Here is a 12,052-nt window from a genome sequence, read left to right as displayed (position 1 = left end):
CATTTTGGCCCAAAAGCAAAAACAAAAGCAGCTGACGCTCATGTCTTTGCTGTGACTCTATTACTGTGCTGGTTTGCAGGACAGTTAGGGTCACGGCTGACAAAGTGGATTTAAGCAGAGCCACTGACTGAGCAGAATGAGAAGTTGACTTTGGTTTATAGAGCAAAGGATATGTAAGTGTAGATGCTGTGGCCTACTCATGAGTGGGGGTCTCTTATAACAGGAAATTTAAATTAGGCAGCTCTAAGGGAAAACAGGGCTACCATAAGGTGAAAAAATAAGAATTCTTCATTTACAGTGCAGGGAGAAGCAAACTAGAAAGTAATCAAAACCTAAGCTCCTCTTTGAGCTGCTATCTACCCTTCTTCTTGAAGTGTCCCTCTCTGTACAACAAGGGCAGCTAAGCTGCTTACCAGCTGTGTGTCTCTGTGACACTTCCCACAAAAACACTCCTCAAAAACTCCTCACTCTGAGACACTTCAATGAAACCACATATCTTATGTCCATAGGCTTGTCACCCAGTCACTTCTGTGCTCCCTTCTCCCCTTGGTGCAGCCTATAATAACATACATTCTGCTCATCCCCCAGCTAGCAGAGATCGATAACCAATTTTTCAGCCTCCTCTTTCTGCTTTTAAAAGTCACCCAACCAGTTGTTTCCCTTCAACTGGCCATGTGACTGAGGATGACAGGTCATTCCCCACAATTTATGAATTGCCATTGTATCTTCATTTACATGAACAGTGCCGTTCAAACTCAACTTCCTTTTTGACATTTATTACTTATTTTTCATTCTTCAGTGAACATTTTATATGGAAAGAAACTTGATTATTACTGTATGATCAAGTTTCTTTCCATATATGCATTTCAAAATGATATGTGGTTTCTGCTAAGAAGTAATCAGGATTATTTAATTTGTCTGTTGTTCATTGGTTTTAAAGAAATTACTGAAAAGCTTTCACTTCTTTGTAGCTTTCAGCTTCCCTTACAAATCAATACAGTTTACACTTTTGGTAACAGCCTTTTTGGTTTTTTTTTCTTGTAAATTGTAGTCCAGATGATTAACAAGTGAACTGCTACTTTTAGAGAGGCAGCAGATGGTTGCCATTAAATTCACAGTGCTGTCTCTTTGCAGAGTTTACAGATTTTTTTGTTCACTTTACAGAATCTACATTAATGCAACAATTTAGGACCATGTCACCCTCAACCAAAACTCCAAAACAAATCTCTCAAAGTTGTTATCAGCATATCAGCCCCACTACTCATACCACTCAATTAGCAGGACAGGGAAAAATGCAGATGTTTCAATGAACACGCAGAAATACAACAGAGAGTCCCATTTAAAAATAACATTTTGTTGAAATATTCTTAATGAAAACATTTATAAGTTTATGTGTTTGTTGATTCCTTATTTTAACATTGATTGTGACCTTTAATTTGTACTATTTATCAATAGTGCTTTTGTTCTAGTTGACAAAACATCTAATTTTGCCCATTTGAGATTGAAAAGTGCTTTTTAAATTATCCATTGTAATGGTACAGTTAAGTTCTAAGATTTCTAACTGTTTTGGTCTTGTTCCAGGCCTTTTCCTTCAGAAGACACAGCGCTTAATGAAGATGATGTCTACAGGAGCTTGGAGGAGCTGGCAGAGTGAGTGTCAGTTACTGTTCTTCAGTGCAAGCTGAAACTAATGATTTTGTGTCATTTGGTATTCTGCTAGATCTTACATTACAGATCAGTGGTTGAACAAGATATAAATAAACCAAGAAGATGCATGTTCTGATTATTCGCTGTAATTCTGGGTTCATTTTTTTTATCCTCCCGTGGAGGTTTAATCAATTTTATGGTTTCCATGGCTACACATATTTAGATCATTGTCGTACAGCATTAGATCAGTGGCAGTCTAGCTAATGATAAAAGAGATATCAAGTGAAAGACAGAGGGGAAAGATGTGACAGCTGGTACTCGTCTGTTGATTAATGTAAAATAATTATAGAGCGTATGGAGATAGGTGTCATTTATCACCTTTAGAGGAAGTAGTCGGACAGGATGAGGGCTGTTCCAGGGCTGTTTTGTGAATACATTATTTTGGAAGACGTGATTAAAGATATTTCAAAGGCTATAAAGATTGCATGACACCTCTGTATTTCTTGCAGAGAAATATGGAGGCATAGTAATTTTTGTAGGGAAGTAAGGCTGAAGTATTCATTATTATGCTGATATAAGAGCATAAGAAAAGTTACCCAAGAAGGAAGGCTGACTCAACAGGTAGTCAGGTATAGTACTCAGGTATAGTCCCAGAAACTAACAATTGGTAAGCATTGTCATTTATCTTAACAATGTTCAAGTCATTAGACTGGCTGACAGATTTTTATTCATATTCTGAAAACAATTCAACCTATGATGCTTTGTTTACTTATAGTTCAGGAGGTGAGTGAATCTAAAATTTCACAAGACATTTCTCGGAGGATCCCAGTGTTCTGGCCTCTGAATTTGCTGGGAAAAATGTTCCAGACATCTACAACTCTTCCTCCTAATTTAATTTCCCTTTAGTTTCCAGTACAGACCTAGTGTCCTTGTTTCACTACCGAGCAGGAAATAGACCCTGAGTACTGTATATACATGTGATAGAAGTTTATGAGCAAGAGAAATATTGAAGTAAAGATTCCACTGTTTGTGCCAAAATTCAACATAGCTCTGACCTGGATTTTAGAGTTCTGCTGCATGTAATCTAGCAAGAAACGGGTTTAGTGCATATGTGTTTTCACAATTTGAAGATCGGAAATCATGATCCCAAGTGGCTTAATTAGTAAAAGCACTCTTGCCCATAGCACAGGCCCAGAGCACAGGCAGAGAAGTGCCATGTTGCTAACTGACAGATGGGGATTCCCTAGACAGCAGCCCAAGTTAGCTGAGCCCCTCTAGGTTAGGGTGGCCATCAGTTGACCAGGATCAACTTTGCTTTTAGCAAGACTGGCACTTCCAGGCTTGCAGGGAAGTGAATGACAGACATGCTGCTCTCCAGTTGGCATTAACTCTCCTGTAAGGCACTGTGGAGCTTGCAGAGTGTCAAAACATGAAAGGCTCTGACAGGAGGGCATGTCAATACTTCTTAATGCAGGTCCTTGCTGTTCTCATGCGGTACAAGAGCCGTAGTCCTAGTCGAACCAAGTCTTAAAGGAAACATCAGCAATTTCACCTTGGGTGGGGACTCAATTTTAAAAGAGCCTTCTGATCTTCAAAAGAATCACCTCTGCACTTAGTTCCTATTTAATACCAGTTAAATATTACCAAAATTGTTATAAAAATCATTCTCATTCCAGAGTTTATTAGTGCTTACTGAATATGCAAGTGGACTCTAATAAACATGACTTAAGGTTGATTCTGTGGCTGTCAAAATGTGTTTTCAGTTGCTGTGGTTTCTTTGGAGTGGCAAATCCCCTGAGACACTGTCACTGCTTTGTGTTGTTTACCATGTAATGTATCCAGTATGCGCTTGGAAAATTATTTTTTAGTTGATGTAACTATATATAGTTTAGAATATTTACAGCCTCAGTCTGAAAATGTCTCTTCGTCAAGTGGCAAAACATGAAATGCTGTAATCAAGAGTGTCTTTACCCTTGCCAGGAGTTAATATTTTAAATCAATCTGAGTTTTAGGATGAATCCAGTGCAAAAGCATTGGGATATTTTTCAAAACTGCAAAGACCAGCATCTGCAGTAACGACCTTAGCGTATAATCAGTAGTGTCCTGCAGTTTAGCTTACATCAAGTGTTTTGTTTTATGCTTGAGTTAGTGTATGATTACCAATGATTTGACAGTGTCTTAGGTTATGCAGCAACATTTTGCTCAGCAGGATTCAAGCAAACAGCTGAAAAGGCTGGAAAGCAGTTTGTGTTATTGAAGGCAACTTTATTTGTAGCCTTCTCACAAAACCTAGAAAAAGTTGTGTTGATTGAATTCAGCAGACATGAGTCAGGAAATAGTTCACATCTTTGGGTAATTTATTCTTTCTGCTGTAACTCTTTCAATCAGAAATAATTTGAAATTGGCCTCATCCCATCATTTTTATTGCCCTCCCGTAAAGCAATCGGAGTTGGAAAGCATGATTTCATTTTAATACATTTTGAAGCAGTGTTTCTTTGAGATAAATGATCAAATCTGCTGGCAACTATAAAATCTTTTTTTTTTACTTCAGGTGAAATAAGGAGAATGCACATTGGTCCTCTTGTATCTAGATAAAGACAAAAAGCCTCTGCTTGCCCTCTTTAATGTATTTATATGTTTTATTTATATATGTTTGATTTATAATTCATAAGAATGTAATATGTGAAAGCACTCATCATTGTTTTTTTCACATCATTCCTGGAATACCAGGAACTGAATGAAAGTAGAAGCCTATTGGATATTTTTCTCTTGGTGCATTCCCAAGAGAGACATACTGAATAGTGAATCCTTGCTGACACTCATATTAAAAACCTATTAAAATATAAAGGGAAGAAAAATAAAACAACAATAATTATGGAGAGAGCAATACATAGAACTGGAACTTAAAAGAGATTATGGCTTGTGTACTTATATAACCTCTATAGTCGTTAGATTGTTTTACTGTCTTTTTAACTTATTATTTCCAGCCAGGTGCTGGAAAGTGTTGGTGAAGTCAAGCATGTTACTGTTATGCATTAAATATTAGGCCAACATGAAAATATAAAAGCAGTATTACGCAGCCCAGGGTGATTGTTCCTTGTGGGAACGCATTTGTTTTTTCCAAAACCCTTCAGAAGCAAGCATTTCTGCGAAGCAATAATGGAGGATTTACAGATACACACACAAAAGCCAAACAATTCCATTCTAACTGCTCTTGTGCTGTTTTGTGTCTTGTTACCTTATGCAAACTATCAGGCAAAAATTCATTTGTAGATGGAATACTTTTGTGTTGTACTGAAAACATTATACATTTAATGAGGTGCACACATCTTTTGTACTAGACACGTGTGGACGTTATAGGCAGGACTTGACACACAGCAGGTAATTAATGAGTTCATCCTTACAGACTAAAACCTGCTTTTCTCGTGTAGAATTAATGGGTTTTCCTTAGTTTTACCTCAGAACAGTATCAAGTGAAGAAAATTCAGCATAGCCCTTTTCTGGCTTTGTTTATTGTTTTTTAAGATCTGAGATAACAAGCAATTTCCATTAATTTTTTGCTCCTCAAAAACAACACAAATTGACAGCTAAATTGCTGTTACTAAATGTACCACTTACACTATGGAAAACTGGCAATTCTGCTATAACATTTGAAAGATGGAGCCTGTTTGCAGCTCATATATTTGAGGAACTGCTTCAGTAAATTGGAAAGGTATAAGCTTGGGGATGTTATCTTTTTTTTACTCATCTTTAAACCCCCCCACACACACACACACACACACACACACACACATACACACAGACAGACATTTATTATTTTCCAGTAGCTTATAATGTTCTCTCTTTCTCTGGAATCTTCATGTTCTAAAACTAACCCATTAATATCCCATTTTTTCCTGGAACAAAATTATTAATTGTAAAGTTTCCTCAGGCAGTCTGTTATTTGTTGCTATACTGTATTGTACTCTATTCCTCATTGAGCTAAAAGAAAAATTAAAGCTTAAAAAATCCAGTTTCACCATCCACACACATTGATGGAAGTATAGTACTGTCTACTGAAGTGCTTGGAGTTGAGTTATTATTGTGCTTGAAGAACTCTGTTGCCAATCAAAAAGGTGTTGGGAACTTGAGATGTCAGTTAGTGACACATGGTCAATTTCTAATGTCAGCCTGGGTTGGTATGAAAAAAAAGCTTAAAAATTGCTTGTGTGTCTCCTACCTAAAATGTCTTTCAGCCATGAAATTGGTACGCATTGAATTTCTCTGGGTAATTTAACTTCTGACCTGTAAAATTAAAAATATTGAATTGATGTTTTCCTGAAAAAAATTCTGCATGTCTCAGCTCTCTTAGGTTTTGAATATTATGTGAACTTTTTGTGTTTGTGAGGTTTATTGAAGGATGCCTTTGTCTCATGTGATTTTCAGTTAGGTCTTAAAAAAGGGAATACAGACTTAAAAAAATTGTTGAAATGTACAAGTTATTGCCATTGTTTTTCACAAGGCCCTTTGATCGTAGGTGTCAGGGAGAGAAAGGTTAAATGCCTTATTTTGATATACAGTACGCAGTTGCCTGAAGTTTTTTTGGGAAATCAGTAATTCTGCACAGAAGAGCAGGAAGTTAAAGCTTTCCGTAACTCCAAAAGGAGTCTCTGTTATGGCACAGCCTCAAAATCAATAGAAGCTGGACTATTTAAAAGAGACGAGCCTTTTTAAAAATGAGCTTACTGATAGGTGTAAAGTACTCAAGAGCTCAGTTGAAGATCCTGAGACTACAAAAAGCTGAGCCCTGTATTAGAAATGAATTCCACTGTGCCTACTTGCACATGGTTATCCCTCAGGACTTCTCTGCAAGGGCTTGACCACTCAGCATTTTCTCTCCTTTGGTCTGGTTGAAAGTATAGAGATTCATGGAAACGTTGAATTTACAACCTTATTCTGTTATCAGGTCTTCTCTCCAGTACTGTACATGCAACAGTAGTGCTTTTCTGTAAGAAACGAATATCTGAAAACCTGGATAGTGCTGATTTTTTTTGCTTTGGCCTTCCAACACAGCTGTATGGGGATTGGTGCTACATGGCTCAGAAGTCAGAGGCGCCCATGAGCGGGCGTGATCAAATCCCAGTGGGAACAAAACTGCATTCAATAGATTTTCTTTGAGTTTTTTTTCTGCAGCATATACTTAAGGCATCATTCCACTTTCAAAGGGGAGGTGCATCTTTAAGACAATATTTCTGTCTGTCAATGTATGATTGTCCCACTTATACAATCCTATTTCTTGTGTGACAGTAGGTCTTACCATGGCTTGCATTTTAATTGACAGAGAGGTTTACAGGGCTGGTGTTTTGTTGTCCCCTTCCACAATCTAGAGCACTCACAAGCACATAGTCTGATCTGGTGCGACAAGGTCAATTTGTCATATTGACTTTAGAATGGATACAATCATGGATCAGGAATGTAGAATTTGTTAAACAATCAAGCACACATTCGCAAGCCGGTGCCTCTGTCTGGGTCTCTCTGTTTCAGATGAGTTTTGTGTATACATTTGGATAATTCTCCACAAAAACAAAACAAACTACAGCTGTGAGGAGGAGGAGAGGTAACCTTAGCAGGAAGTCCTCAGTTGTGCCTTTCTGTCATATGAATGAACGTCTCTTGACTACAGAGTGTTAAATTAGATAACATAAGCATACAATTCTCAATGTCTCAGCTCCATCCAGCATACAGTAGGTGCCCTCAGTATGACAAGTAGGCAGCACTTCCATGCAGTCTTCCTCAGTTTCTCACAGACCTCGGGGAATAAGAGGTACTTTTGGGGAAAACACAGCTATTTCTCCACCTGTGAAATAAACAAAGAAACTTTTAGAGGAGTATTCCTCTGAGAGATCCTCAGAAATGGCATGGATGCTTGTGTAAAATAAGTAAAACAGTGCCAGGTTCTTAATCTGTTTATTTTACATATTATGTAAAATATTTTGTGTTAACAACGAAATTTAAGTGTGCCATTTAAACCTTAATTTCTTATCGGTTTCCAAGTGAAGAAAAATAATGAGGAGTCTCTTAAAAGTAGATGAACATCCCTGTGAGTATATTTCATTCATTCTGGAAAGGCCCTTTACCACAGTTGGATAAATTTCCTTAACCAAAACATTTATTTGAAAACCATCTTTGCTTTCATGAAAGAAGCTTTTGTCCCCTCAGGGAGGTGTCCTGCAGTTAGTGCAGAATTTCTTATACAGAAACCTGCTTTTCTTTTTTAAAACTATTAATGGAACACTTGCAAGGTACCTTGCAGGGGTAATCACAAAATTTTGATTAAACTGCAAAGATTTTTAATGTAATAAAACCAAGATTATTGTAAGTATTGACAGGGAATTCTTTATGATACAAAACAATGTACATATTAATTTACAGTTACTGTACATGGCATTGCTACATGACAAAAAATCATGCTAATTTCCTTTTACTGTGAAGAAATAAGCCTTTTAAGCCATTACACATCCTTTTGCATTGTCTCCCTGCGTAACTTTAAAAGGACGAGGTTTACTTAAGGACTTTGAGCAAACATGAAATGAAATGCATGTGTGCTTTTAGAAACATGAAGTGTTCAGATTTTGGATATTGAATCTATGGTTTTGGCAACATTTCTCATTCATGACTAACTGGGATACTCAAAGTCAGCTCGTGTGGACTCACTAGCAGTGGAGAGATGTCCACTATTGTGATGTATCATGCCTCTGATCAAACCTCTCTGAAGCACATCCCTGAGTGGGGCACAGGTGTGGCACATAACATTTCACTAATTGTTGTGTTCAGCATGCCAGTCAATGATTTGAAGGTCTGGGTACAATGGAGAGAATTGTCACTAAAGATTCTTTACAGGTGTACAGCATGTATTGTTTCCAATAATAATAATAATAATAAAAAACTTTATTTTATATAGTGCCTTTAAAGGTGGCTTCTAAAAGCGCTTTACAGGATGACAACAACAATAAATAAGAAGAATACACAAGATAAAACACAATTACAATATATAGAGGAGACAGACAGAATGGAACCAGTTAAGTAAAGGCTTTTCTGAAGAAGAGGGTTTTGAGTCTGGATTTGAAGGAGTTTAGAGAAGGCGACTCTCTGATATCCTTGGGGAGAGAGTTCCAGAGCTTGGGGGCATAACAGGAGAAGTCCCTGTCACCCATACGATGTAGAGGGGCTTGGGGGACAGTAAGGAGACCAGAATTAGAAGAGAGAAGGTCGCGAGGTGGGGAGTAGGGTGATAATAGTTCAGACAGGTACTGAGGTGCCAAGCCATGCAGAGCCTTATAGGTGAGCATGAGGATTTTAAAGTCTACACAGAATTTGACCGGAAGCCAGTGCAAGGACTCCAGGATAGGAGTAATGTGAACACTTGCACTAGACCTGGTCAGGATTCTGGCTGCTGAATTTTGGACATACTGCAGTTTGTTCAGAGTAGATTTAGATACCCCAGCGAGTAGAGCATTACAGTAGTCAATTTGAGAGAACACAAATGTGTTGATCAGCTTTTCAGCCACAGTTTCAGTGGACTGCCCGAGCACCGGCAGAGCGCTTCTTTTCCTTAGCCAGGGAGCGAGCGGTGTGCCGCTGTGTAGTCGTCTCTTAAGGCGAGTTTTCTCCACTATATACATGAAGAGACTTTCCACTAATGGGAAAAATAATTGTTCAGTAGCCATTTCGCTAGAACGTTGGCTCACAGCTTGAACACCGTCCGCTATCTCATGGGGATCTTAAATAGCAGACCTGATGAGTCTCAGGTGCTATAGATGCTCATTCCCACGTGCTGCAGAGTAGGGACTGCTGTGGAAGGTGTGCTCCACTGTCACATACTGTACCTCAATGAAATTGTTTTAATGCTTAGTGTTTACTTAGATCCCAGGATTAATTAACGTCTAGGGAAAATGGGAAAGCTGACAGAATTGGACATAGTTAGAGCAGAGAGATGTCTTACTTTTTTAATTTAGGATTATATGGCCAGAAGGAGACCCTAAAGTTTCTTTCACACCCTCTGCGCATGACTTGGGTTGCCAGTTTCTGTCCATGTTTACATTTCTGTTGCAGCTGACAGCCTTAAAAAAACTTTGACTTGCTCTTGTTGAATGGGACTTCACCCATGATTAGAATAAAAGATGTATACTTCATAACCATTTAACCAAAAATTGTCAAAAAAGACAAAAAATGTTTCTGGTCAGCTTGGATCACTGCGCAAGTGATGTTTATTCACTGGTGCTTAACCAGCTTGAAAACAACCCATCCCATCACTGTGACAATTTTGGACTACATTCATAAATTCAATTCGATGTATTCCCTTAAATACTCCAGCATGCCTCATAAGGAAGAAACAACAGCAATAATTATTTCAGTTTGGTCTGAAGGCAAAGAAAAAACATTTTTTGTTTCTTTCTTACTGAAGTGATGGCTTTGAAGTAAAAAAAATTCCATTGATACTGTTGCAGGTCAAAGGGAGCAATGCAGAGGAAATTTCATCGGTATATTTAATTGAATTACCACAGTAGCCAATTGGTCCATGGTTAACTTTATTTCTGGCTTCCCCAGAGAAACAGTTTGAAAATGCTAGTCTTAAATTTTAGTATCCTTTACCCTGTTACATTCTGACAGGTCTGAGAAATGCTGAAACACATTTTTTCATCACCACAAATGCCTTTAAAATTAAATTTTACAAAGCTTAAAAACATTTGTAAATGCTAGACAGCCTTTATGTGGTCAGCTGTTTGCTTGTAACTTTTTGACCAAATCACAGGTTGTTTACATAAGGCTCCTATGAATCATAAGAGTCAAAGTACAGGCATCAAGTATAACTGTGGGAAAACAAAATAGGAAAAAGTATAGATTGTCTATAAGGAGAAACCTAATTAGTACTTACATTAGAGGTGATTAAACCAATATTTTGTAAACAAAAACCTTGGATATCATCACAGACTCTGACTCAGTTGCCCCAATTGCAAACAAGTGATCTCAGATGAAAAAAGTAATGTTTTATTGTTATTGCCAAAGAATCCTTTTAGTTTGTTGTTAATATAAAAGGTACAGAGAATAAGCTGTTCTTGAAGGACAAATATGAGCACTTTACATTAGGTAAATAATTATCATTTGCCATTTTAACTGGAGGATGTCCATTAAAACCTAGTTTCTTCTGCTAATGGTTGCTGAATTAACACTATTTTTCGGTTGATTAAAGAGAAAGCTGTTTCTTTAGTGGTTGGTGCCAAAGGTTCTACATGAGGTATTTGAGAGGCCTATTGTAGCTGGGAGTGACAATCTGTTTAATGCTGGAGAAAAAAAGGTAACTCATGTCACTCGTCGACTTTGGGTGAAATCGATGGAAAGAAAGTGTCAAGTTGTCTCTTTCCATCAATACCGTATAACTGATAAAGGAATCTGAAGCTGCTCAAGGCTATTGATTGAACATTAAAACCATTGGAGAGCAGCACTGTGATTGTCATGCTCATTTAAAAATGGCAAAGAATTCTTGAATCTGTGAGCCTTGAGAGAAAGGCAGGAGAACGTCATACTAGCCTGTCAAAATTGTTGAAAGTCTTTGTTGATCACAGTTTTGCATGATCTCATCCAGTCTTCCTGTTTTCAAAGCTCTGTTGTAGATGTTGAGGCCTTGGGCACAATGTCAGCTTTGGTATCCTGGTAACAAGGAACTTGGCAGTTTTTTTTCATGCAAGGAATTTGAAAGACTCTCTTTCTCTGTGACCAAACCAACATCATTGTTGTATGTATTTAAGAATATGATACAGTAGAAAGAACATTTTTCATGACAGGACAACTTTCAGATATCCAAGCAGCCTTGAAACACTTTCAGTAGTTTAAAACTGGCATCCTTATAGGAACAAAGCAGACCTGGATTCAGGGCATGTTGCCTCTTTCTGCAGAAGTGAGAAGCAATGAATGTTTTTCTTTCATATTGTGGCAGACACCCCACTATATCAAATTAAGACTTTGTAAAAGATCACAACTGCACATTCTGATATTAAAAACCCCTGCAAAAGACATACCCGTGTTAAAAGAACTAAAAATGTCAAATTAGAAATCTATTGAACTCATCAAAAAGGAAAGTACTGAAGAGAACCAGCGGCTGTTAGTATCACTGTGACCTTAAATGGGAAACACATCATTAGCTGGGCATACAAAATTCCCAGAGTTATTAAACGCCTTTCAGTTAGACTTTTTATTTTAAGTGCTTATGAAAACCAAATCATTAAATTTATCTCTTCTCTGACTCCTTCAGTCAGGACCCCTTTCTTTAATCTATAAAGTATCCATGGAAACAGCAGAGAATTAGATTTTCACATTTTAAGGCTAGATTGTAAAGGAAATTTAGAAGCGTAGCCATGGATAGAGGTAC

General features: G+C 37.6%; 1 protein-coding gene across 1 annotated transcript in view; it reads left to right on the top strand.

The window, feature by feature from the left end:
* Positions 1-12,052, top strand: part of vav2 (vav guanine nucleotide exchange factor 2) — a 201,096-nt gene that overhangs the window by 148,758 nt on the left and 40,286 nt on the right. Inside the window, exon 4 of the mRNA XM_088940647.1 lies at positions 1,582-1,650. Within this exon, the coding sequence (XP_088796773.1) occupies positions 1,582-1,650 (69 nt within the window). The remainder of the gene's footprint in view (positions 1-1,581; positions 1,651-12,052) is intronic.

This window comes from Atractosteus spatula, chromosome 23 (genome assembly GCF_055471065.1).
Source record: "Atractosteus spatula isolate fAtrSpa1 chromosome 23, fAtrSpa1.hap1, whole genome shotgun sequence".
Classification (NCBI taxonomy): domain Eukaryota; kingdom Metazoa; phylum Chordata; class Actinopteri; order Semionotiformes; family Lepisosteidae; genus Atractosteus; species Atractosteus spatula.
This window is presented reverse-complemented; position numbering and strand designations above follow the sequence as displayed.